General features: G+C 48.6%; 1 protein-coding gene across 8 annotated transcripts in view; it reads right to left on the reverse strand.

The window, feature by feature from the left end:
* Positions 1 to 2,305: 2,305 nt before the first annotated feature.
* Positions 2,306 to 27,998, reverse strand: part of PTPRT (protein tyrosine phosphatase receptor type T) — a 1,173,155-nt gene continuing 1,147,462 nt past the window's right edge. For all 8 annotated transcript variants that reach the window (XM_037810913.1, XM_037810912.1, XM_037810909.1 and 5 more), the window contains 5 exons: positions 26,510 to 26,641; positions 15,415 to 15,540; positions 14,445 to 14,608; positions 11,312 to 11,447; positions 2,306 to 10,373 (listed from right to left, as the gene is read on the reverse strand). In XM_037810913.1, coding sequence (XP_037666841.1) covers positions 10,320 to 10,373; positions 11,312 to 11,447; positions 14,445 to 14,608; positions 15,415 to 15,540; positions 26,510 to 26,641 — 612 coding nt within the window. In that variant the 3' untranslated portion in view covers positions 2,306 to 10,319. The remainder of the gene's footprint in view (positions 10,374 to 11,311; positions 11,448 to 14,444; positions 14,609 to 15,414; positions 15,541 to 26,509; positions 26,642 to 27,998) is intronic.

Raw genomic sequence — 27,998 nt, forward strand, 5'->3', positions numbered from 1 at the left:
GATGCATAAAGTGTTTCTTCTAGAGCAGCATAAATGTCCTCATGAGTCTGCGGGCTTCTAGTTCCCTTGGAGTTATGGTGGAAAGCTTGAACTCCTGGAATTAGAGGAAGATCTTAAGTCAAACCAGAGTCACCCATCGGAATCTAATCAAGATGCTCCTAGGCTGACGTGGACCCACAAGTCCTGGTCCAGCCACAGTGGTTGGCCGGGCTAGGACTCACTTTGGCGATCAGCAGGCATATAGAGAACTGTGCCACTCCTGTCAGTTCCCAGGGCTAGAGGACACAGGTATATGGGGCCTCTCCTTTTTCTGGGAATAGCTTCCTGTGCATCACTATGAGAAGATCTGAGTCTGAAGTATGTCCCCACACTAGCTTAACCTTAGGTTTAGGAGTACTCTAAAAGTATCAAGAACAATATATTTATTTAAGTGTATTTCCAGGGAAACATAGCCACAGTGTGTTAAGTGAAAAGGAGCAGGTTTCTGAATATATATAGGTTGATGCCATTTATGTAGAAAATGTATGTATGTTTACATATGCATAGAAAGTTCTGGAATGGCATAAGATTATTATTAACAAGTATCTTTGACAAGTGGGGACTTACACCTTGTGCCTTGAACAATTTCGTATTCAGTTCTTTGAAATGAGTATATGCTACTTTCATAATAACAATTTAAAAGATATTTCCATTTCAGGGAAAAATGTATCTTAAAGTATTTTTGTTATTAGGAGTTATGAGATTTTCCCTTTTTTCTAATTTTCTTTTTCCAATGTCATCTATTTCGTTTATGGCCAAAGAATAAGTACTGCAGGCATAGCAAGTCAGAGAGAGATTAACGTGTCCAAGGACAAAGGGACGAAGATGTCTAGCTGCCTGGGCACCAGTTTCCCCACTCAGGACCCAAAGTAGGCAGCGCGTGTTCTCTAGGGTCTGTGGCTTGAGGGCTGGGGTGGGCACTGCATCTAGGTCCCTCAGGCTGAAGAACCCTGCCAGGATTCCCAAGGCTGAAAGAAAACAAAATGAATCCTGTGGCCTCTGCTTATATCTGGCTATGTACAAAGAATTCGGGAACCAGCAAACTCCACGGAGTCAGTTCCAGCTGTTTTGTTCTGCTCATTGGCAAGTAGAGAGCACATGAATTCAACTCAGAGGTTCACAACTTGATACTCCAGCCTGAGAACTGGTTTATCCTCTTGGGTCCAGTATTGTCCCTCTTTAAAAGCAACATCATTTAAAACAGTTCTTGCCTAACTTCAGCGTGCATTGTCATCACCTGGGGCACTTGCTGAGCATGTGTTAAGATCTCTGGGACCCATCCTGGCCTGTTGAATCAGATGCAACCTATTTGGACGTTTCCCAGGTGAGCCGATGTAGGTGCCCATGGACCACACTCGGAGAAATGGAGGGTTAAGACTGCATCTGGCACTACTGGCCTGGCACCTGATATTTGCTTTTCTTGGAAAATTGAGAGGTAGGGTCTATGTTAAGAGGCAGAATATATTTCCCTGCCCCTTGACTTTGAGTCTGGTTATTTAACCATGTTTGTCCATGGGATGTTGCGGATGATTCAAGCAAAGGCTTGGCAAAACACTTATGTAATTGGTCTTTCTCTCTCATGCACCTGATATTGCTTGGAGAAGTATATGCCTAAGCTAGTTTGCTGTCCTGCTCCTGAGACAAGACACAACAGAGCAAAGCTGTACCAGCTGAGTTATCCCAGCCAAGCCAGGCCTCGAGTAGAGCCCTCAACCAACACATGAGTGAATCCAGCTGAGATTTCTTGCGCTTAGCCTAGATCAGTCAAGTTCCAGCTGACTTCCATATGCATGAGCTATAACAATAAAGGACTGTTATATTAGGTCATGGAGTTTTGGGTTGGTTTATTATGTAGCAATAGCTAACATACACCCAGGCAGCTGGTTAGTATATAGACCCTGAACTTCTGGTTCAGTAGAAGCCTAAAATTCTGCGTGTTTAGCAAACTTCCCAAGTGATTCTGATGCCAGTGCTCTATGGACCACACTCGAGAAACACTGCTTTAGACCCAACCCTTTTGCTAGTTTACTATGCAATCACGGGAAATTCATTACTATTTCTGAGCCTCAACTTTCTTATCTGCGAAGAGGGAATAATATGTATTTCCTGTGTAGTTGCAAGGATTAAATGAATGTAAATGTGAAGAAACCTAGCCATTAATAGTTTTTTTTTACCCACCTCCTTTTCCTTCTTCAACTTGTTCCCACCCTACCCCTACCCAACCTCAGGAAGACACCAGTGCGAATATCTTAGGAAAACATGAATCTCAGGGTCACAGCTTTATTGTATAGATTTTCAACACAGCCATATTACAAACATTGTCAGGGAACATTTACAAGAATAAATAAGATGGACTTGCAGGTGTAAAAAGATTACACGTCACTGTAATGTACAGTCAAAAAATATATCTGATATTCATTGACCCGACATTATTCACTTCAGCTCTTTTAAGCTAGAATTGGAAAGGACAAGGAAAAAAAAAGAACAACGACAGCACAGTGCTGGCTTTTTGAAGTTGATTTATTTTGTTTTCTCTTCTCGTACGTGCTTTATCTATCAAACACCCAAACTGTACAAGTGCAGGCCATTGAGATTCATGGAGGAGGCTGAAAACGGTGTGGAGACTTTGGTCTCATGCAATATCATATGCCCAGGGGATACGAAAATGCCTCTCTGGAGTTCAGTGGGAAACCTCATGATGTCTCCTTGAGGGCCATGAGGATGTCCAGTATCCAAGGCAATAGCAGAGGCTCTGACTCTGTGCCTTTCATTGTTTAGTAGGATGTAGGGTGAAAAGAGAAGATAGAAAAGTGCTTTTGAGTCTGATTGCTGTATGGGTTAGCCTGCATTAACCTGGGCTAGCCCAGGATCCATCTGGAGATGAAACCTATGTACTGGGAATGATTATAATCATGTGTCAACTGATTCATTGTGCTTTTGCTTTTTCAATCTGCTCCTGCAGGCCTCAAGTGGGGTGTGGGGGTAGAATTAACCTCTACAGATAATGTGTATGGTGAGCAATGCTCTGCTCGGGGTCCTGTTCAGAGCTTTACTGCTTCTGACTGTCACTGATGTCCCTCTTGGCCATGGGTCTGAATTAAGGTTGCTCTCATCAGAGATGCTAGTGGCACCAGGCCTGTGGGAAAGCAGCTGTTCTCACTGGGCCTGTTGGGTGATGACCAGCCTGGATGAGCCCTGGATTTGTGACCAGAGCAGTGTCTTGGCCTGTGTGACAGGGAGACTTGGACAGGAGAGCAGGGCCTTCTTGCCATTCCCCACCTGCTTGGCTTTGAACCTTGCAGATATGAATGGGTTAAACCATGGCCCCCAGTCCATAAGATCTTACCTTTCCAGGGTAGAAGTGATTTAAAAAGTCATCTCAATAATGCTCCTTCTTCCCTTTAAAGAGACACCTGGCTTCTGCTGGACATCTCCTGACATGAGGAGCTCATCAGCTATTAAGTTTCACTCCCTGGTCCTAGTTCTACTCTCAGGAGTGGCCTGGGACTAGCAAACTGTGCTTGAATTTGTCCAATAATCCGTAAACCTTTGGAGGATATGGACTCTAGTATTCTTCCTAAGCCGTCTGAAGCCTGGTTTTTACCTGGGATGACACCACTCTGCCCTCTGATCTTCCAGACTGCTCCTGGGGCTTTGACCCAAGGAACACCTTACATAATAAATCTCCCATGGGAGAGACAGGGGTAGGGTGGGACACTGAGAGTTTTTCAAAGCATCACATAGGAGGTCTGATGATTTATATTCATAAACCCCAAAGCACCAAAATACTTGTGTAGGGATTCAATTTTGCAAATTTGGCATGCTGCTTCCCATTCCCCTTGTCCCCCCAAATCCAAGAGACCCCCTCACCCAGGAATGATGAACTGCGCTGTTTACCCCAAGCTCTGAGCTTTCATACCGAGACATTTCTGTCCAACACTTTAAGCCCTCCACACTCTCAATCTCTTAACATTCCAACCAAGAGTCAGCATCCAGATTCCACCACCCACAGCATCTCTCAGATGCAGAAGGAAACCCTCAGTGATCCAGCCCAAACAGCTCTTCCCATTAGACTCTCTTCCATACTGAGTCCTTCCATATTTCTTATATGAGCCCCAACGGGCTACCACCAAGCTCCTCTTGGGGACCCAACATTCATGGGTAGATTTCAGGGGGGAAATGTGGCCCCTTTGATGACCTTTTCCCACCTCTTCTGGAGGTGGGCAGGAGGGATGCAAGAGAGGGCCTTGGTATCTTCAAGACAGTTGTAAAGCCAGAGCTACAGTGCAGTCCATCCCTGGTTATGAATGAACTGGAGGACACTCTGCACATGTGCACAATTATGGCTTAGACATCTTTCCTGTGCTTCTGAGGATCAGATCATGGCCCTTCAATAAGTGTCAGAGGAAACTGGAGCTGGAACAGCCCCCCACTCTCCACCACTGACCCCTTTCCCTGTTGTTCAGAGAGTATAAGACCTGAAATGCAAATTCTTACTCAGTGAACACAAGACCCTACATTATATCACTTCTAGATATGTGTAGATGGAGAAACCTCCAAGAAGAAGCCTTTGCATGGGTGGCACTTAAGGCCGAATCAGCCGGTCTCCTACAGTTTGGTGTTCTTTGCCTATTTCCCTGTTTTATTTGGCTGTGAGGTGGAGTTGATGTCAGAGGCAGAGATGGAGCTCAGACCAGTAGGATGGTAGGGAAGGCAAGTCAGAGGTTTGGGATGGCATGACCATCCATGTGACTCATGTCTTAACTTCTGCCCTGTCCTACCACTTGGGTCAGCCCAGTCAAATCGACTGACCTTATGGCTATGCCCTGCTGATGCTTTCCCTTGGGCTCACACATATCTTCCATGACATTACTCCTGACTCAGCTTGGTGCTGATGGCCTGTCTGCTCAGCTAGGATTGGCCAGCTGCAGGCTAAGGAAGGGCAGCTGTCTTCATTCTGTTTGCTTCCCTGTCTCTGGCTCTGGGTGGGCAGTCACTCCTGCAGAGATGACATGATGAGCGCCTGGCTGCTCCTCCCTTCCTGAGCCTCATTTCTGTTGTCTGCAGCAGCCTTGCTAGTCTGACACCTCTCTGCGCTCTACAGGGTTCACACCAGAGCTGAGGAAATGTGGATCTTGGTGAGAACACACAGCAGGAGCTAGTGTGGTAGTGAAGGGAATGGCTGATGAATAAATATGATTGGTCAGAGGGAAAATCATCTTTTCCCCCGACTCCAAGATTTGTTCCAAAGCAGCACCTTTGCTCCAGGTGGTTCTCATCAGAACCTTCACCCACCCCCTGTCCTGCAGTGTCATGGAAGTGACCACTTTGTCCATCCTTGGTTCTCATTATCTCTGCTGGGTCCCAATTTCCTGGCCTTGTTTTCCTGTTTCCCTGCCCAAAGTCCTCCAAATTCAACCTTCTCTCTCTACTTTTCTCACATCTTTTTTTTTTTTTTTTTTTTTTGCATTAATTGGTTGGGCAAGGTTCTATAGCCAAGAAATGTAAGGACTTGGATTTTAACCAAAGCCTGAGCTCTTTGTACACAACCACATAGCTCGCCAAAGGTTGAGCTGTGCCCTAGTAATCTGTGCTTCCTGGACCCTCCAGAGCTCTGCATGTTGTAGAAACCCAGTAAATGTGAGTGGCTGAGTTAAAGTGAGGAGGCTTCCTGACCCCAGCACCTCATGTGAAGCATGTCCCCCAACTGCACCTGGACAAGGACACTACCTTACAGAAGCCCCAGCATTCAGGAATCTGCTGAATGAGGCTATGTCCAGCTTCTCCATTTCCTTTAGGGTTTTACAGGCTCAGCCTTCACCATGCCACATAGGCAAGTCTTCAACATTCTAGCCTGTGCCAGTGGGTCCCCTCCAACACCCCACTAGAGGAGACCTGAGTTGAGGTTAACCCATGAGCAGTAAGGTCAGGATATCCGTACACTGAAGGATCTGCCTAGGGGAAAGTGAGCTGGTCTTGAGTTTGAGTCTGGACTTGGCCTCAGAAGGACGCAGCATGGCCAGCCCTGTGTCTCAGACTAGGTTATAATTCCCCAGGGCACATCACAGTGAACTGAGGGTATCAAAGCCATAGGAGGGATAAGGTACATGGTTTTTACAAGATATTTATATAGTCATATTAAAACAAATCAGACTATCTGAAGGGAGTGGAATGCAAATATTCCATGAATTGTTAAAATAAAACATGAGACTCTGAAGAAATTTTAAGCTTACTATTATCTTCTTTGGGCTTTACCCAGATCCACTGAGTTACCTGTTTCACTCTAGTCTCTGCTGCTAAGGATAAATAATCCTGTGGGACAATCTGAGACAGTGGTGGGAAAAATATTCTTTGAAGTCAGAAAAAACACAGCTTAAATCCTGGCTGACTCATTAGTTATATGACTGTGGGCAAGTGGTTCCGCCCCTCTGAGCCTCACTTTCCTCATCTGTAAAATGGTGACAATCACAAACCCTACCTAGAATTTGGTGAACTGACATGTGAGGCTCCCCAGGACAGGGTCTGCTGGCTTCACACGAAGGCTGACATCTGGCAGGCCTCTATTCAGGCCACACCTGCAAAGAGGATCAGCACTAAAGACAAAGTGATCCCTTCTGTCCTCACAAAAGGAGGCCTGCTGTGGCCAGCTGGAGCCCAGAGGCCCCTGGCTGGCTCAGGATCTTCCCACCATAAAGGGTGAGAGGATACAGTGTCAGGGTACAGTTCGGATATATCCTGATACCATATAGACCATAAACACATGCAGGTTGGGATGGTTCCTGGCTTATTAATTCCTTGCATTTTTTCCAGATATGGTCCATATCCAGGAGGCAAGACCCAGAGGAAGCTGTGTTCCAATTCAGGGCACTCCCTGTATAGCTGCTGTTGGGGAGATTCAGAGGGCATTAATACTACTTTCCTCTGTGACATGAAAGGATGAGTCTACCCTGTAACTGGGGAGAGGTGGGAGACTACCCCAGAGAAGGTGGTGTTGGCTCAAGAGATTCCCTGGGCAAGGGGCCAGGTCTGAGTTCCTGGGTGCCAGTGCCCCCTCTCATCCAAGCCCTGCCTCTTATTTGCCACGTGGGATCTTAGGAATGGAGTTCCTAACCATGAGCCTATTTCTTCTTGTGTAAACTGGCCTAGGCCTGTTCACTGTCCTGCCTTCCTTGGAGGATGGTTGGGTTGTGAGAAGATGGGGGGATGAGCTGGGGGAATCATCTTCGGCCCTTGCTGGGCTACCCCGCCATGGCCTGAGTTTTTACAATGAAGTCATATTTTAAATTCCTCCCGTTTGAAATTATAGAAGCCACTGTCATTCTTCTCTATCAGGCTGTTCACCCTTTCCTGAGCAGAATAAATCCTAGGATTTGTGTTTAGCAGCCTCCTCTGTACCCCCCCCGTCCCCCATCTCATCTGGGTGAGACAACATCTGAGAACATAGTGCACCAGAGGCCCTGCTGCAGGCTCCTTGCAGGCCGAGGGAAGGGCAGCTAGGGCTGCAGGCTGGAGCCAGGGGAAGGCAGCAGGACCAGCAGGGGCTGAGTCCTGGGGACCTGCTCAAACACACCCGGGAAGAGGCCCATCAAAGGCAAAAAGCCAGTTAGTCCTGGGGTTCCTTTACCTTTGTTTACTTTGAGATGCTTCCTTTGAACCTCCAAAGTAACAGCCCTTCCTTGATCAAGTCTGGTACCCACAGGCTTCCAGACAGGTCCAGAGCCCACCCAAGGGGAGCACCTTCCACCGTCCCCTTTCATGTCCTGTGCCCTGTGGGCCTGGCAGCCTGGCTTGGTGACCCCATTCCATCATAGGGCAGAGACTCGGTTTCTCACCGAGTCTCACGATCCACTACATATCTTGTTCCAGCAACACAATAATGAGCAGACAGACAAACAGATGTGATATTAAAGAGTACACAGCTAAGAGGATGTTTCACAGTGTCTGATGAAAGAAAAAGAGGCTGTCCCACTGGCCCCAGAGGGAGCCTTCTCCAAAACAGAGCTAAGCACATCAGTCGAAAGCTCCCCTGGTTCCTTGGTGCCTTTTGGGCAAGGTCCAGACCACTAAGCCAAGCATTCATCTCCCTGAGCCTGGCTCGTCTCCTGCCCACCCCTCACCCTGCTTTGCTCCAGCTGGGCTGACCTCACACCATGCACTGCCCACCTTCTTCACATCTCTTTGCCATTGCACCTGCTGATGCCTTGGCTTGAATTTCCTTTTCTTCCTTTTTCTACTTAAGATCAAGTGAGGATGGATGTTACCACCCTTAAGAAGCCTTAGACAGAGTTAGCTTCTCATGCTTGCAGGCTCATAGAACACCTATGCAGTCCATGACTTTTGCACTGTGGTTTCACTTTGTCTGTTTTCTCCAGTGAGCTTTTGAAGGAAAAACAGTGCCTTATTGAATTCTGTGCTCCTCATATCTTATATGGGGCTAGACCAGCCTCCAAGATGGGGCTTCCTAGATTCCAGGCCACCCAGAGGCTCTCAGATATTGTACGTGAGCACCAGCTAGAGACCAAGGCAGAGAGGGTGTCCCTGGCTGGCAGAACTTACAGCCTGAGGAAACAGGCTAAGAGATTCTGGCTAAGAAATTAGATGAGGCTTGCTTTCCTGGAGAGCCAGGAATGAATTACTAAAATATATCTGAGATTCTAGGCTTCCTAGGAGAACTGATATTAGGAAGAATTAAATTTCCATTTGTGGAGGTCTCTGCTCAGAAGTCTTGGGCTTTATTTTTCCCTCCATAAAATAATTGCTTGGCTGGGAAAGGATGAAGGAAACAGTATAAACAAGTCTCATTACAGTTACCTGCCTTTTTGGAACCCAGAATTTCATCACTGAGGGAAGGGGCTTCAGTTTTTTCACTGTAAAACAGAGATGATAGCAAGTTAACAGCTCTCTCATGGGGGTTCTAAGATTATATGAAATGCTGTATGGGAGGTGCAAACCATGATCCTGGGCATAAACAGATGATTAGCAATGTCGGCTCCCTTTCATTGTCTCACCCTTACTTTGGGCAAGATCCCAGAACCCCAGGCCTGATCCCTGTGGCCTACTATTTTAAAGCAAAGTATACTTGATCCATAAAGGCCGTTTTCAAGATGGCAGCTGGTTTTCTTTAGGGAGGAGTTGAATTTAGAGATCAAAGATTATGTGGAAAGCTGGTGCTCTATCTGCCCCAGAAACCACAGACACCTCTTCAGACTGGCCCATCTTTTCCTAGCTTAGTGGCTGTGCTGTTCCAGGGTGGGACCTTTTAAGGACAATGTCAAGAAAATAACGGGCCTGAGAGATCTGTCTTATAGCTACACATTCAAACTTTTTTTTCTTTCTTTTTGTTTTTTTGACATTAGAGACTATGATTTTATACCCCTTAAAAGAAAGTTCTTTTCACATACACTTTGAAAAATAATCACATCTTATTTTGTTTGTCCCTCCCCAAAGAAACCATCACCCAAGAGATACGGGGTTTCCATCACGTGAGTCAGCCAGAGCCTGGCCCCATGGAGGTGGCCCCTCTTTACAAACACAAGGAGGAGCAGCAAAGTTCCCTTTAGTTCCACTCCCTCCCTACTGACCACAAAAGCACAGAGAAAACCTAGATCGAAGAATGCTGTGGACTCTGAGGTCAAGGCCTGGGCTGGGGGATGGGTACAGAATGGTAGTGGGCCAAGCCCCATGCGGGTTGGGTGTGGGCCACAGAGAGGATGGGGGCCTCCGCTGTGGCCTAGGGAGCTCCTAAGGCCACAGTGATGCACACTGGCAGGTGTCTGATGCCAGAGGTCCCCAAAGGAGAAATCAGGGAGCAGCAGACCAGGGACCCCAAGACCCCCAATCTTTCCCACCATAGCATGGAGGAGTAGAACACGACCCCCCCCACTCCTAAAGAGAAGTAGGGCAGGGGAAGTACTGCTGGGCCTCTCACCCCCCAGCACCTGTGCAGTCGGCTTGTCATAAGATTCACAAAATCGAAAAGAACAAATGCAAGAGGTCTGAGAACTGAAAGTCCAGGGGCCTTGCTTGTGGGTGCATTTCTGCTTGGGCCTGTGGCTGTGGCTGTCGGGTGTGGAAGGGAAGCCTGGGCCTTTCAAAGCAGCATCTCCCACAGCTACAGAAGGTGCAGAGCCTGCCCTGGAGTGTGGGGCCACCCAGTCTTCTCCTTGGAGGTGGGCAGAGGTGCCGCCTTTCAGCCCCCGTGCCCAGTCCCGGCCAGTCACAGGAAAGGGGGCTTGGCCGCAGCAGCCTCTGGTCTCTGGCAGGTTCCCCATCCCATTGGGCTAAAAGGAGCTTAAATATTCCAGCGCCACCTCGTATACAAATTTATACTGTTCCTGAGTAGACAGGGAGAAGAGGAGACAAAAGAGAAAAATGAAAGGGAAAGAAAATTGCATTTAATTTAGAGATTCAGATTTTGGAGAAAATGTCATCTACATACAGACTATAAAGTCAACTCAAAATCATCCATGTGGTTATGAATACCCAGGCATCCTTGAAAGTTCTGCCTGCTATCTGCTTCTTTCTAAGCCATCTTGGATGCCCAGTTGGGACTGTTCTTTTTCTTGTTACTGTTTTGTGCACCTGTGCTTCTCAAAATGTAATGTGTGTACAAAGCACCCAGGGACATTTTTAAAATGCAGATTCGGATTCAGTAAGTTTGGAGTGGGGCTCAAGATCCTGCATTTCTAACAACCTCCCAGGTGCTGCTGATGTGGCCAGTCTGCAGAACACACTTAAGTGGGAGCCCACCTTGAGCAGCCTACAGATTTCTGTATTCGATGTCCTTGTTGGTGGTCTGACTCTACCATGGCACCATGTCTTATCATCTGTGATTCTGCCCCCCCATCTCTTTACCATCCCTTTCTCCACAATATCCTAATTCAATGCTTCCTACAGTAAAAATGAGCAGAAGTTAATTAGAATAGGATTGGATTGGACTGAAAATATAATTCACACTACTAATCCATTAACTCTTCTCCTAAGAGAATTAACGACATCTCCTTAAGCAATGGGCAGAAAGTAAAGCAACGTAGGTGGAACCGATCACATTTGGACTGCCCTGTAAGAAAGACAGGTTGATGGTGCTGGAAGGAGGACAAGCAGGGCAGATGACAGCATGTGCAAAGGGCCTAGACTGTGGCTGACATGCAGTGGGTCTCTAATAGGTACCCAGCCACTGACTCTTTTTTACTGTTTGCTGTCATTCTCTTCAGGTCCAGGGAACCACAGTCAGCCCCCAGCTGTTGGAGACCAGAGTTCTCGGGACACTCACCAGGTTCTCCACCATGTTGGATTTGTTGTTACGCAGCGTTTTCACGATGTGGAATACATCAATGATGTTTTGCTGCTGGATCATCTCACACACGCTGCAGATGGCACAGAAAGTTCCACTGCGGCCGCCCCCATTTCTGAATGCAGAGAAAAGAAGTGAACCAGAGTCCTGGGTACCCGCCAAGCACCTGCTGAGCCTAGAGCCAAATCAGCAATTGTGGGGAGAAGCAGACCTGGAAAATGCAGGGTGAGGCTATGGGGAAAGCCCAGAGGTTATGACGAGAGCCCCCTCTGTGCCATCAACCTTGCTGTGACTTTGGGCAAGTCACTTGCCCTATAGGAGCCTCAAGTTCCCCATTCATGTAATGAAGGGGTTGGATTACTGACCTGTTTAGTTCAATTAGCTTGATGCTTCCTTGGTTCTCTGAGGCATGTTGAGCACACTGGCTCAAGCCCCCGAGGCAGGTAGGCATGGGGTCTTTGACATATCCTCAGCTATGTGTTGTGCCTGCATCCTTGTCCAGAGGGATGCTCTGGGGCCATGTATACATCCAACAAAGAGAATGGAAGTTTCCAGGCAATTTTCCTACTAGTTTTCTCAACCTTCACTGAAGCCAGAAATACCAGAGACATCTTTTTTAGCCTAAAGCCAGTCAGCCCAAGTGTCAGCGGTTGAAGTTGGCCTGGCAGGGTGAATGCTGAAATTACTAATTGGTGGTACAGGTACTTGTTGGGAAAGTCAGAGAGCTTAAAGGAGGTTAAGCGTGTAAACCCAGTTTTAAGCAAGGTCCTTATGATCTGGAGTACAGGGATAGAGGATCCTTGTCAGGGCCATCCCTCTGCCACTCCTCTCTGATGTTCCATAAGTTGTCTTCATGGAAACACCCCTCCAACTCTTTATAGAAAGTCCCGTTAGGAATTGGCCTGATTTGGAACTCCTGGGCGTGTTGCCAAAAGCAACTAATGATTTCATGTAATGGTCTGTGTCTAAAGAACATCTGGTTGGAAACTAAGGCACTCAGTTGAGCTCTCAGATGTATTCTCTACATGACTTTCAACGTCCAGATGTTTCAAGTGCAGGCAGTTGCCCTCCACCTTTGAGCCGGCGCCTGCATTCTAGCATCTGCTGTGATGTCACTAGCCCTCAAGGATGCCAAGGCCCTGTTGGTAGAAGGACACCCCCTCTGCCTTCCTCTGACTCAGTGCAACTGGGGGGACTGGACACAAAAGGTACCCTGCAAATAGAGTAGGTAAAAAACAAGCACATAACAGAGTAGGAAGGCTCCTCCAGGAAGGAGGATTCTGGGCATCTCAGGCCCCAGGCAGTGAGACCCCAAGGAGAGGAGTGTGGCGCTTGGTGGGTGGTGCGGGCACCTGAGCACATGGGAGGGTGCTGGAGGGAGTGGGGATTAGGAGGGAACCAGCTTCCAGTTCCTGGGATGTGGGCAGAGTCAACCTGGCTTGTTACCCACTAATCTGACTGGGAGCTCCTCCCAGCATCTCCCTGGATTCCAGTCCAAGATTTGGATCCATTGGGAGGGGAGGAGTGTTGCAAGCAACGGCCGTTAGGCTGTGTGTGTGTGTGTGTGCGTGTGCGTGTGCGTGCGTGCACACACTTAACCTCCTTTAAGCTCTGACTTTCCTGACATAGTCCCGTACCACAAATTTGAAAGAGGGAGACAATAGGCTAGTTTTGAAATGGCTGAACTCAATTCTGAGGTCAGTGGGATGTTATTAATGCCTCCACCGGTTCTGGAAATATGTATTCTGAAAAAGGGAAGACTTCATTTCATAGAGCCCTGAACATGACATTTTTAAAGAGGGAGGCCTTCTCAATCATCCCTCCCCAAATCGTTACAAATTCTAATAAGCAATGTGAATTATTGTGAATTATTTATTCCATACATAGATGTTATGGCTGCAGATTTGTTTCAGGTTGAAATCTCTACAAAATCCTTCTCTGACGTCATGTTATACTCACATGGTAGACTTTGTAACACTCTTCTGCTATTTTAAGTAATTACATTTATAACATTTGCCTATTTGATACAACACCATTGTTGGCTTCTACCATGGTAGACAGACTGTGTTTATCTTCTAAATATTTTATGCCAAAACACAATGGGGTCTAAAGATCATCTAATTCAACAGACCCATTGGAAAGGGGAGGAAACTGAGGCTCACAAAGTTAAGTGGCTTTCTTGATGTTGCACAGGTCAGCTCCAGCCCTGACCTCCACTCTGGCACGGTGACATCAGGTCCCACTTGAGGGAATGCCTGTGCCCTGGCCATGCTGAGTCCAGGAGAGAAGGTGATGCCTCTGGGCACCCAGTACTGGGTATAGACACAGCCGGCCCTGAGCACACCGTGCCCCTGGCAAGGCCCCAGGGCTCTCCCCAGCCACCTGTGGACCCCTCAGGGCAGGGTTATCCCCTCATGCTACCCAGATCTCTGTGTTCCCATTAAGTCCACAGTAAGAGATGCCCCAGGGGGCAGACATGGTGGACGAGAACTTTGGCTTCCTCAGAGGCTGGGTGGGTTAATGGATGGCACAGTGAGTTGGAGCCCGGTGGACCCGGATTCAAATTGTAGCTCCCCTCTTAACTACCTGCTCCCTTGCCCTCTCTCTCTACCTCAGTTTCTCACTGCAGAATATCTACCTCACAGAGGGAATCAGGTGATTCATATAAAATGTCTGCATCAAGCTGAATCAGTGCATTCCCTTTTCTTCTTCCTCTTTGGGAAATGATGGAGGAGGCTCTGGTCAGTGAAACCCACTTTGTCCCGAGCTTTCTTGTGACTATCAGGGCATGTCACACCTCCTATTGCAGAGGGGGGGCTCATGTCCCCATTGGGACCATGGGGTAGCAGTCTGTCCCCATGTTTGTGCAAAGGTCACCAGCTTGGCATCAAAAGGCTGTATGTCCTATCATAATAGTTCAGGGCAACACAGTGGCACCCCCGTACATTAAAGGATTAAAGTTCCTTTTATTACACCCCCAGTGTCTTTAAAGGATGTTGAGATTAGGTATTGCAGGGCATGGGTTAGGACTGGTGCATGTGGCCAGCTGCACCCCAAGGATGCCCTATCGCCCATCACCCCATTGCCTTGGGGACACCTCTGTAATACTCACAGACAGTGGACCACGGTGCGGCCCTCCCTCCCATCGTACTGCTCCTGCCACTTCTCCAGCCGACGGACCACTTTGAGCAGAGAGCGCTTGGAGGGGGGCGTGTCCCGGTAGGCGGGCCAGCCGATGTACTGGAGGTGCTGGACTATACGATACCCATCCTGTGGCTGGGAACAGAGAGGCTGTTAGGACCGTTCTGCTGGGGATGATTGGCAATGCAAGCCCCACAGGTATCTTGGGCTGCAGCATTGTCATGGAAGACAGAATAAATGTGGTATCTCATGGGGAAATAAAGACCATCTCTGCATTTACCTCTGTACCTTTCTGCATACTGATTCACCTGTGATGAGCTAGAAAACTCTACCTGGAAAACTTCTACTTTGTTTTCAAAACCCAACTCAAATGTCACTTTCTCTAGGCAAGCCTTCCCTGACTACCAGGCAGAGTTCTCTCTCCCTAAGGCTTGTATGTCTGAGCATTTCTCATCTTCCCATTAGGCAGTGGACTCTGAGAGCAGGGACTGAGTTGCGTTCATTCTGGGCTCCCCAGTGCCAAGCCCACTTCTGTTTGCTTTGGTTAGCTGCCATTTTGTAGAGTCTTCATCTGCCCCTCTCCCACCAAAACCCCTGCCTATACCCAGCCAGGGAATTTCCTCAGGGAAGCAACTAACTGGATCCCATCAAAGGCGGCATCAAGTCATGCCAGAACAGTGCAGCACCACGGGGGAGGAGCTAATTTCTGAGAAGTTTTGTCTACATGGCAGCAAGTGCGTCAGGAAACAGGCAGATGGCAGGCTGTGTGTTGGAGTCGTTCCTGGATTTGGAGCCGGAATCGGCAAAGGCATCACATTCCCCAGGAAGTGATTTTCGGGAGATAACAACACAGCCTCGTGGGCAGCCCAGCGGGATCTCCTCCCCGCAGCCTCCATCTCACAGGGGGAGAGGCTGGGAAGCACTGGTGGCCGCGCACTCACCCGAGCCATGTTACAGATGCGGAATATTCTGTGGATGATGTCCTCGTCGATGTCTGCAGAGACGAACTCCACCTGGATGGGCCCGTAGCACCCAGAGGTCTTCTCGGGCCAGTACTGCATACAGAGCTGGGGCAAGGAAAGAGGTCACAGAGAGAGGCTGAGGCCAAGAGGGAGACGTCAGACTCATTTACCAACAGGACTTGCTTATTGCCAGCAGGACACATTAGCTAGAAAGGTACAGTATTTCTGTGGGAAATCAGACTCATCGTCCCTGTTGAGGAGCCCACTTTTTTGGTTGCCTAAATGTCATGGTCCTGGGCTTACAATCTTTGCTATGCTGATTTCAAACCATTTGTTAAGCTTGCTGGACCTCAGGTTCCTTATCTGTAAAATGGGGACAATAATAGATACCTTGAAGGGCTGCTCCAGGATTGAATAGAACATTCTGATGATGGAGCAAGTACAATCACATTTCCTTTTCACCAACATGAATCACGGCAAACTCTTCCCCATTCCAGGAAAGCCTTTAAAATGTTCATTTTATGATCAGATCATGAGTGGTTTTCCAAAAAAGTCTTTTGCATCAGACAGGCTCGCGTCCAAATCCAGGCTCTGCTACTTATTAGCTGTGTGACCTGGGGCTCAGTGTTCTCACCTGGGAAGTGGAGATAATTATGCTTACCTTGCACCAAAAGGTAATGGATCGTGATGTTGAGAGATCTTGCCTAGGATCCTTCCTGTTTTCTGGAATTGGGAATTAGAACTTACAGCTGAGAGCAAAAGGTGAGGGTTTGTTCCCCAGACTAAGACAGTAGGTCCCAACTAGAGGCTATTTGGACCCTGAGAGGACATTTGGAAACGTCTGGAAACCATTTTTGTTTTTCCTATCTGGGGAGGTGGCTGCTGGCATCTAGAGAGAGTAGAGGCCAGGGATGCTGCTAAACATCCTACAATGCACAGAACAGCACCCCGCCCCCCACCCCGGAGAAGTATCCAGCCCAAAATATTGATAGTGCGGAGACTGAGAAACCCTGCTGTAAGGTCCTAAATTGTTCCTTAAACTCATGGGTGTCATCAAGAAGGAGAGCTGGATATCTCATTCCCCCTGATCTGTTGTGTCACCGGATGACTTGAGTTTGCAAGAACTCTGGAGTAGGGGATGGGGAGTGTGGTGTAGACAGGTGCAAAGTATGCCCCCTCAAATTCTGGTTCCCAAGGAAAAAGCAGATGGATCCTGTCCAGGTCTACAGGCCCCAGAACTGGGGCACAGAGGAGAGCTAAGATTGAGCTGCAGGCTTGCTGGGGACCAATGCAGACCATGAGTTAGAAAGAACCTTCCATCTGGGGGTTGCCCAGAAGGCAAAGCCGAGGCTCACAAAGACCCACAGTGTCCTCAGAGATCAGTTTGCGATTGAGACTTTCATCTGTGGGGCCTGCTGTGGCCACCCCCTCCAGGCACGCAGACAAGGAGCTAGGTTGATAGAGGTAACCCACAGAAAGGGGTGGCTTCCTCTCAGCCACCGATGATGCAGAGTTTCATGAAAGGGAATTATTGCTCTCTTTTTTGTTGAAAGAGAACAACCAACTCACCCTGGGAAGTCAGATGAGAAAACTATTCTCTCCTTTCTCCAGAACCAGAGCCAGAAGGGAAGAGCAGGGAGGAGGGGGGCAGAGGAGGGAGTAGGAGAGAGAAAAACCCATGTCCCCCACATTCCTAGCCACAGGACCCAAAATTCTAGCTTAGGGATAATAATAATCACCTTACAGTAGGGGATGGCTTACTATGACTCACAGGCCAAATCCAGCCAGCTGCCTGTTTTGTAAATAAAGTTTTATTGGAACAGATCACACGTTCATTTACATGTTGTCTACAGTCATTTTCCTGCTTCAAGAGCAGAGTTCAGTAATTGATACAGAGGCAATTTATCCTGCAAAACCTAAAATATTTCCTATCTGGTCCTTTACAGAAAAAAATTGCTAACCCCTGCCCTAAAGAGTTGTTCTGAGAATAAATGAGATAATGCATGTAAATGAAGCCCTTAGCACAGTGCCAGGCGTGGAAAAAGCACTCACTGAACTCCAGCTATTCATGTCATTATTAAACCCATCAATGCTTAAAAAAATACCAGCAATGTAATAATAGCTAACAAATATAAATTTGAAGGGTTCTTCTTATCATCTATGTTAAATGGCAAAGACATGGGAGGTTAAGTTTTATAATGCAACAGGGCTTCACTTTCCTGCCGTCTCCATAGGAGATTAATTATTAAGAAAGGTGATGTGCGGGGCTGGCGGGGGGTGGTGGGGTGGTCACAGGGGCCTCCGTGGCTGGACAGGCATCTGCTGAGCCGTGCAATAACGACAAATCCACTATTTGAACTTCATTTCTCTTTGCCATTGGCTCTTTCCCCTTGTAGCCTTCACAGTGACAAGAGGCTGGTACAGATAAGTCCGTGGTTGGCTGAAGAAATCAGAATTAATCAGAACTGGCCATTTAGAAAAATAATTGCCTTTATCACCTGCATTGAATTTAGTCTTGCCAGAGTGGGGCTGTGATTCTGAGGTCCAAGCATCCGAGGCATCAGGGAAAGTGTATTACCCCCAATATTTTCAGTCTGGAGAAAATGTGGAATGGCTTGTCTCTTTTAATAAGATTTCTAGACCAATTTCTCAAGCTAATAGGTTCTACCATGCCTCAAATATTTGGGGACACTTCTCTGCATTTGATTTTCCGGGTCACTCTCCCACAATGTCCAGAGGGCTGATGAAGGTTGTAGGGTCCTTTGAATCCTAAGTCAGAGCCATCCTTTCACTTGGGTTCCCTAATTTGTGAGGCCACACCAGAGCAGACCGGGTGACATTCAGCCCAGTGATGCGTGGGCAGACGCGGTGTTGGAGCTGCCACGGATGAGCGGGGTCTCCCGCAGCCCAGAGGCTGCCCGCAATCTAGCTGTGGGAGATGGGTTTGAGAAGGGGGCTGAAGCCAAATGCTGCATTTCCAGTGACCTTTGGGGCTCTGAAATGATCCTCTTCAACAAGAAATGTCCTCTATGCTTTAGTTCAAAGCGGTCTTGGTAAACAGAATCTCATGTGTTGGCTGTGCCTCAGTGGCTGCACTGTGTGCATTTAGTCTGTGTATGCAGCGAAGCAAAAGGTGGGATAAAGCAGTGGGGCGCCTGCTTTAGGGCCCTGGGTTTTAACTTCCCCGGGTAAAGGTGTAGATGGCTGTGAATTTTAATGTGTCTACTTTACACAGGAAGCTGTATCTAGTGAGCACCCGATAAAATGAACTATGATAACTAGGCAGTGTGGGAGAGGGTTATTCAAAACAAGAAGGTAAAGTGGAGGGTTTTTTTTTCTCCCTACACTTAGAAGCCCTTATGACAGTTTCTCTTTAGGATTATACCCAGAGTTGGGGAAGCAGGGGGGGACAGGTAGCATCTGGATTTGGGGATACTCGTTTGCATGTCAAAGGAGAGACACCTGTGGGTTGTTTTTGAGCAGAGCCCAGAAAGTAAAAGGGGAAGATAAGGAGGGTAGTAGGAGCAAGGAAAGGGTCATGTGGCCCTTTCACAACCTCCTAAATGTCAGTGATTTGCATGTACAAGGCTCAGGGTACAGGGATTTCTTGTGGAACCCAATGAGGAACCTCGCTTTGCTCCATGACTGACACAGAGATGGAACAGGGACCACTTCTGTGAGCTAGACCACGGGCACATCAGCATCAGCAGTGGATATAAATCTTGGGGAGGGGATGTAGTGGGTTGGATACACCCCCCTCCCCTTCATGTCCACCCAGGACTTCAGAATGTGACCCTCTTTGGAAATAGGACCTCTGCAGATGGCCTCCAAGTCCAAAATCACTGGTGTCTCGAGAAGAGGGAAGAAGGCCATGTGATGACAGTGAGTAGAGTGATGCAGCTGCAAGCCGAGGAACTCCAGGGATGGCCACAGCCAGCAGAAGCCGGAAGCAGCAGGGGAAGTCTCTCCTGGAGCCTGCAGAGGGAGCACGGACTTGCCAACACATTGACTTCAAACATCTATCCTCTACAACTATGAGAGGACTCATTTTAGGGCACTCAGTTTTTGGCACTTCGCTGTGGCAGCCCTGGGAAACTACACAGGGGACTAAAGGTCCTGAAAATGGGGGTTCAGGGAAGCCCACTTGGCTCCCTAAGACCAGGAGACCCCAGCTGACCTTGGGGTCACACGCTCAATATGTCCTTGGAATTTCCTTCCTTTGTGGAAACTTTTTGAAGTTGCGTCTCTAAGGAGAGAGTCCAAGTCTTCAGCCTCGTGTGTGGACCACATGGCCTCGTTCCTGGTACTCCCCGTCTCCCCTTCCTTTCCCAGCAGTCTGGGCAGGGGTGCTGCTGCCAGCCCGGAGGGTGTCACCACTGCAGACACCCATAGGGAGTGGTGGGGAGCGCACCCGGGGGGGGGATGTTGGTCCAGCTGTTGCTATGATTTTGAAAAGGCCATGCTTCTTCCAGAAAAGCAGAGGAGCTTTAGCCTTTCACTGGCAGAACGAGTTAAATCAAGCAAAACTCCGTGAAGCCCGGGTGGCGCCTGCAACAGCTGCCGTATGTTATTCCGCCTGGAGGTCTCCGTGGTGCCTGGGCCAAGGAAAGATGCCCTTCGGGGGTGCAAGTTCACGGGTGAAAGATCACAACGGCAGAGGGGGCCTCCCTCCAACATCTTTTGTGTTGCTGATAGAATCAGAAAGCTTGTGAGTCACTGGCATCAACAAGCTCAGATGAGTTCGATGAAAACTAGCATCTGGGCCTATTTGTGGAATAAACACACCTTCGTATGCTTTTCGTTAATTAAAAAATACTTTGAAAAGATGGAAATTATCAGAAATTAAGGACTCTACTTTTCAAGGCCCCTGTGATCCAGAGGGGGAAATCAATACCAGGCCACTGAAATGTGAAGTGAACTAGAATTTTTAAGAGAGAACTATAAGAGCCACTTCAACTGGTTTTAAAATTCGGATCAAGGATCATATAATTCCATTCAAAAGACTCGATAAAGAGGAAAAGTATATAATCGGCTTTTACATTGTGGCCAGTTAAGGAAGAGGACTGGGTGAAGTGGTGAGTGGGAAGCAAGGGACACAGGACATGGGGCAGTAATCAAAGCACAATCTTCTCCAGTCATCATCTCAACAGCCCCCCAGATGAGGAAGGCAATTCTCAACCAGTGGGGTGGAAACTTACCACCATGACAGCTGCACTTGAGCCTGTTTCTGGGCAGGGAAGGCAGGGTGGGAGTTTAGGAAAATTCCTAGGGGAGAGTGTGGGGAGGGTGGGGTAGAAGCAAAGGCAAAGGCCTAGGGCACAAGAGAAACAGGTACTAAAGAGGCAGCTAAATTTTTCAGTATAAGAAAGGAACAGCTTTTGGGGAGGGGTTGGAGAGCTGAAAGAAGGGGGTGGGAGAATAGGTGGAGAGAGGAAGAAAGTGGTTTGGGCAACAGGTAGGGGAAGATGTGCTGTCACTGGCCATGGGTGAGCAGGCGAGATGGGGGTTAAGGATGCAGATGTGTGATGCGCAAACTTAAGTCATGGGGTGTGAACCCCACCTTGTCCCATGCCTCTGCAAAGCCTGAGGTGGAACTCAGAGTGAACAGGAAAATGAGACCCCCTTGGAATTTCCAGAAATCTTGGGAGTGGGCATTGGGCTTCCCAGAGGTTGGGGAGTAGGGAACACAGCCATTTTAATTTAAATCGTCAAAGATAGAGTGAACTTGGCTGACACCAGGGCTACAATAAAGTCACAGACAACAACATCCAGACTGGAGAAGGTAAGACTGTGGCTCAAGGCAACACAAGTAAGAGGCAAGGCTAGAACTTGAACTCAGATCACTCGATCCCAGACTTCTTATTCTACCATTCCCCCCAAGATTCCACTGTGGGTAGAGACAGAGACATAGCCCCCAGTAAAATCAGGCCTGGGGCTTGCTGAGACGCAGACTTGGGCGTTCTGGGTATTTTGCTAGCATGTTAGGCTGTTTTCACAAGCTGAGTTAAAATAGGGGATATCAACACTTGCTATTTGCCCTGCAGGCACAATGAGAGGAAAAGACCTCTCTGAAATATCACCCCCACTTTTCTCTGGGAGGATGGAGAGCTTGCCTCTCTCATTTCCAGAAGCTCAGTGGGAATTCATCACTCCTTTGGCCTAGTCCCCGGTCCCACCCACTCTCACCTTTCCACCTGGCTTTGCAGCCCTTGAACTCTCAGGCTCTCCATGGTGCGAGACTCTCCACTGGGCAGTGCCACTTTTATGTGAGCTGTGGGTGTTTGCTTGTTTTAAAGTGAGGAAACATTCCTTCCTGCTTTATGCAGCCAGGTGCCAACACATCAGTCACTATCAGGCACTGGGGCCCTGTTGCTTAAATGAGGGCAAAAATCCTCACCATCCCTCCCAGGGGGCTCTGGGCCCGAGTTGGTGAAGTGCCAAGTGACCTAGGGCCTATCCCACCCCCTGCCCGGGCCTCAGCTTCCTGATTTGCAAAATGAGGTGAAGTGGCTCGGGGTCAGATCAGTGGATTCCCCAGTGGAGTCCATCGAACCAGCAGGAGAAGACATGAGCTATTTATAGTCTTCTGAGCTGACGGGAGATCTGTTTGTTGCCCTGGAGTGGAGGATACCAAGTCTTGGGTTTTGGGCTAGAATTTGAGCATCTTATTGTGGTAGTTCTGCATGTGATCTGCAGATCAGATGCTCTTTAGAGCAGTTATTTTTATGGAAGAAATATGAGAAGATTAGCTAATTATTAATTAGTAAATACAGTTTGGGAAATAAAAGCTTTCAAAATAGTGGCTCTGTGGAGGAAAGACATGGGAAATATTAAAAGGTTATAATTATAATTATGTACTCGCTAAGATTTAAGCAGGGTAAAGGGGGCTCCCTACTCAGAAACTCAGGGGATACTCCAAGCATAGCCAATATAACAAGTGAACAGAATATTCCAGGAAAGCTGAAGCCCTGGTATTTATTATGTGGAGGCAACCACAGCGAGGCTGGGTGTCACTGACCCCGGAACCTGACTCCAGGCAGATGGGGTGGTATGTGGTGGTCCCCCCACTTGGTTCCTCCATAGCTGCCCACAGAGCTCCAGGGCCACGGGACATCCCCCGGACACTGGCTCTTCTGTCCCTTCTGCTTCCTGGTTAGCTGCTTCCTCTTGTGTCAGTTGTGGTTCAGGTCCTCTACCTGGCATTTACTCCCCATGGGCACTGGCCTATCCACAGTGCCCATGAAGATGGAGGAGCCCTTGTTTATGCTGGTGAGCTTAGTTAAAAGGTCTTTCTGATAAGCAAGAGAAACCAAAGTATTATTTGCTAGAGGTCCTAGTTCTAGGATTTTGCCCTACTAATCTGACTATAGGACGTTGGAGTCCTAAAGTGCCAGAAAAATCTCCAAAGTGGAATACAGTTGCTTTGTGAGTCTTCATCTTGAACCCCCACTGATCATAATTGGCTTTCAACAGCAGCCACTGTGGAGAATGGAAGAATATTTGTGGCTGGGGATGGCTGATTGAATGAAGTAGTGTAGGATTCTGAGCAGAGACAGACAGATTTGGACAGGAGCACAAGAAAATAAAGCACTTTGAGAGTGCACATCCTCCCCTTGTTCTTATTTTGCTGCAACTTACAGGTAGACCTGCCACAACCCCCAACACAAGGCCCTGACGGTGCCCGGCCAAACCCAGGATGTGGCCTTGGTCCTCTCGGCACGTACTGCAGGCCTGTCCTTATCGTGGTGCTGCCTTGGCACAGGCAAGCCGGCAGACAAATGCTGATGCCACTTCAAAGCACCGCCCCTCCAGGTGCCGAGGGCGGCTTTTCTGATGCTCACGCTGTGTCATTGTTTATTTTCGTGAGGCGCCCAGCTGCTGTGGTGATGGTATTTATATCAATAAGTGCTCTCTTCATCTGCCGATTTCAGGGGACACTTGCCAGCTGCATATGGGAGCCAACCTCAGGGCACTTATGTTTTTGCATTTAGAGACTCAGTTCTCCAAGGCTGGATCAACATCTGGGGCTGAAAGATCCTCATTCACCCAGGACCCACCCAGGAAGAGGGAGCTATAGCCAATGACCTTGACCTTTGCTTCTCTATATGTCCCAAAGTGAGGTTCTCTGACACTCCTCCTTTGTGCCTGAGCTCTGGCTTTGCAAAAAGGGAACAGCAAACAGGCTTTTACAGGTCCTTCTTCACTCATGGGCTTGCAGAGCAGAGTTCACTGTTTTACTTTTTCAGGCAAAGGAATACGGCAGGGTGCCTTCTGGCCCTGGAATTCTCCCGGTTCTATGGGAATCTGTATTTTCAGTTATCTCAATCGCCAACCTTACATTTTTCAGTCCTCCTTGATTTCCCATCTTAATCTCACATTCTATATTCAATCTGCCAGGATATTTTGTTGGCTCCACCTTCAAGAGATCCAGAATCCACCCCATGGCTACCAGCTGGTTCGAGCCACCATGGCCTGTCACCCGGTCATTGCAGTGGCTTCCTCTCTGCTCTTTCCACCTCACTCTTAGCAACTTCGCCACCCCCTCCCACACCAACAGTCTATTCTCAAAACAGCAGCCAGCAGGATCCCTTGAACAAGAAGTCAAATCATATCGCTTCTCTGTTCAAAACCCGTCAGTGGCTCCCCATTTCTGTCTGAGTAAAACCCCAAGTGGTTCCGCTGACCACCAGGGCGGGTCCTCCACGACTTGGCCCTATTACGTCTCCGACCCCACCTCCTGCTGCTCTCCTGTTCACTCTGCTCCAGGCACGGTGGCCTCAAGTGCACTGGGTTTGCGCCCCCCACGGGGCCTCTGCACAGGTCGTTCCCTCTGCCTGGGACATAGTCACACGGCTCGCTCTCTCACCCCCTTCAAGTCCTTGCCCAGATGTTACTTCTCACTGAAGCCTCTTGATCACCCTGTTCAAACAGCATCCTGTGTCCCAGCCTCAGCCTTCCCGACCTCCATTCACCTGCCCTCGAAGGACTTGTCACCTTCTAATGCACAATTAAGTACATTAGAGTGTTTGTTGTGTATCATTTCTCTCTCCCCATTTAGAACAGGAATTGTGTGAGAATTAGGTATTTCTTTCGTCTGTCTTGTTCATCGATGCATTCCAGCACCTAGGATAGCGCCTGGCAAATAGCAGATGCTCAGCAAATATGGGTTGAATGAATGAACCAAAACTCTCCTGAATGTCTCTCAACGGAACATCCCAGTCATGCTCAATTTCACCTACTACTACCCTGCTCCTCTCTCCACCTTCCTGAGTCCTCTCCTGCATCTCTTCCCGCCCTCTCCAACTGCATCTCAGGATGCCTGACTCCCCAGTCTGGAAACCTTGCAACCATCCGTGACTTTCCCTCCTTAGTCACCTTGCACATCCAGCTGCTCCCCGAACCTTGTCATCTTCACTTCTGGAAACATTTTCATGTCCACCTCCAGTTCTCCTGCCTCCCGGCCACTTCCCCAGTTCAGGCCAATACCTTTATTTTCTGCACATTTGCAACATTCTCCTCCCCAGTTTTCTGGTTCCCAGGCTTTTTTTGTAGTCTCTCCTCCTCACTGCCCCCCCCCCCCGGACTCAGTTTTCTAACAGGCTGTGTCACCACACTGCTTAAACTCGCCAATATCTGTTGTCCATTTACAGCAGGTATTTTCAAACTGTGCTCCTAGGAACCCTAGGGGTTCCACAAAGGTACCTGAATGACTACACTCCAAGAGACACCAGTAGGAGTCAAAAAACCAGAATGGGTTGGAGCCCCAGACCCCCAACTCCTGCCCCAATGCCAGCAGTTCTTAATTATCTGTTTCCTATATTGGACTTGCATGAAAGCTTTTATTGGAAAAAAAGATTCCATTGCTCACAAAGTAAAAGTCTGAAACTTACCACACTACAGGACAAGTCCTAGTTTCTTAGCCTTGCATCTGAGGCCCTTTGCAAGTGGGGCCCTGCTGCATTTCCCAGGCTCACCACCCCCTTTTCCTCCTTACTCACCCCAAGGCCCAGCCACAGTGGGACAGAAGCTATTCTGCAAACAAACCTACACACATCACCCCAGCTTGCCTTTGCCCCTGCTATTACTCTGCTTGGCATGATCTTCCCCAGCTAATTCACCTCCCACACCCTCAAATTTCATCCTTCTTTAAGGCCAAAGTCACCTTCTTTTTGAAGTCTTCTCTTACCCTGTGGGCAGAAATAATTGCTCCCTGCTCCCAGCTAGCACAGCACTTTGCTGCTGACCTCTATTAGAGCACTGCCATCCGAGGTGGGGACAATTTGCTCATACATCTCTGTAGCAAGAAAGTGAGCTCCTGGAGGGCTGGGACTACAGCTCAGATCCATTTTTTTTATTCCCATACAAGGCCAGTACTCACACAGGGGTGTGTTGAATGGCTCTGAGTTTCCTTCATGGCACTGAAAGGACCTCTTTTCAAAAATGTGAAGATCATTCTCACCTCCTGCCCCCAGAACGGCTGCCCTGCTGTGGGGGAGAGGGCTCCAGAAACTGTCCTGTGATTTGTGTCCCGTGTCGAGCTGCTGGTAAAGGGATGTGCTGTAGGCACGTGGTGCTTGGAGCTCTCAGACCCAGAGGGGCCAAGGCATGAAGCCCGTTGGGACACAGGGGCTGACTGGGAGAAGCCAGGGCTGGCTGGGGAGGTCAGTGGGAAAAGGGTCCAAGGTTCAAGCCCCAGCTCTGTCAGTGTGGGTTGCATCGCAGAGGGGCTACGACTGGTGGATGTGGCCAGGAATCAGGGCATACTTCAGGGTTGGAGAGACACAGAGTTGAGGGAGGTAGCCTCCAGGCTCGGTGAGCGCTACATGATTAGGAGCAAGACTCCAACCAGCCCTCTGGGGGATGGAGCCACAGGCCCTGGGGGAGCTGGACAGAGCCCAGAGGCTGGGCAAGTCATTGCATTGCTGGAACTGGCTTTGCGTTGCCTGGAGCTCCCATCGGACTGAGACCAGCAGTGGCCTCACTGTCAAGGACCTCAAGGGCACAGGTCTAGGTCTAGGGCATGGCTCCTCCGACCCACCAGAGCCCACCTAGGACAGCGGGCAGGCCCTCCTACCTGGGCAGTGTCCATCTCATTCAGCATCACCACAGAGGAGCAGTTATAATCGAACACCAGCCTCCAGAAGTCCGCCACGGTGTTAGGTAGAGGGTGCTGGGTGACCACGAAGGCAGCAGGCTGCTTGTGGCTCTGACAAAGGAACAAGACAGCTTTGTAACATCCACATCAATCAGTGGCATTCTGATGATGATGAGGCCCGAGAGACTGACAGAGCCCCCACCCCGCACCCCCACCCCGAGCCTGCCAAATAGATCACACAAAGCACCTGACTGTTCTGTTATCTCCTGGTGGCCTGGCAGCAAAGGGGACCTTCTCATAATGGACTCATTTTCCTCCAAACTAAGACATTTCATTAGGAAAGTGTCACTCGGATGGGGATTATCCAAATAAATTATTTATGCCTGGGAACTCAGGAAATAATAATCATTAGAATACGAAGTGGAAGATTCCAGATGCAGATTTACTTCTTTGGTATTCAAAGCATCCCTTGGGTTAGAATGGATCCTCTGAGTCCTTGAGCTCACAGTGCTGGGGGAGTCTTGGGCTGGCCTTAGGCAAAGAGCTTCCTCAAGTGGCTTCTGCAGGTGACTCACTCCTGTCTCAAGCCTGGAATTAGGGCCACGCTGGCCTGGCATCGGGGAGACACAGTGAGGCAATGGGGCAGTGGAAGGTGTTCACGTGGTGCTCTCAGGCAGATCTGAGATTCAAGCCCTTGCTTTGCCACTTGTATGAGCCATCCATCCACCCATCTTTTCATTCATTCAAGCATCATTTGTACCTTGAATTTTTCTATTTTTGGTGTTAAGAACTGGCAACAGTCAGATGTGTTATCTGTAAAATGAGAATCATAACGCCCCAAAGATGTTTGTCGTACTGATTAGGTAAGATTTGCATGTGAAAAGACCAGTCAAGGAGGAGCCGGACTGTGAGCCCATTGCCAGGGTGAAACACCCCGACTTAGTTCTTCATCCCTGGCACCGGCATTGCAACTGCACACACCAGGCACTCAGAGCACATCCGGCCAATAAATGAACAAATTCAGTCCCATGTTACAGATGGGGAAACTGAGACCTAAAGAAAATGGCCTGTGCAAATCAGGACTACCTCTGAAGCTTTGACTGGGTCCTATTTGCCACACTACCCTGTGAGGAGGTGTTTGGAGAGACTGGGGAGCTTCTCCACTTTACCCGTTGTTTGTGAAACTTGAGAAATATCCATGTTTTCAACAAGCTTTTTCTGGAGATGGTTCCTGTGGGAGTTACAACTGTTTCCAGTGGAGTCACAAGTCAGCAGAAAGATGGAAACAGAAAACAGGCAATGGGTGGGAGGGAAGAGGGGCTGGCCCATCCAAACCAGACCCAGACACTGGCAGAACACAGGACAATGCCTTGTAGAGGCCATGTGTACCCTAGGGCCTGTCTTCTGAGGCCTTCTCCTGGCCAATGGAAAGGGTCAAGGAGCAGTCTGGAAGGGCAGAGCTCTGGAG

The sequence above is a fragment of the Choloepus didactylus genome, chromosome 19, assembly GCF_015220235.1.
Source record: "Choloepus didactylus isolate mChoDid1 chromosome 19, mChoDid1.pri, whole genome shotgun sequence".
NCBI classification, from domain to species: Eukaryota; Metazoa; Chordata; class Mammalia; order Pilosa; family Megalonychidae; genus Choloepus; species Choloepus didactylus.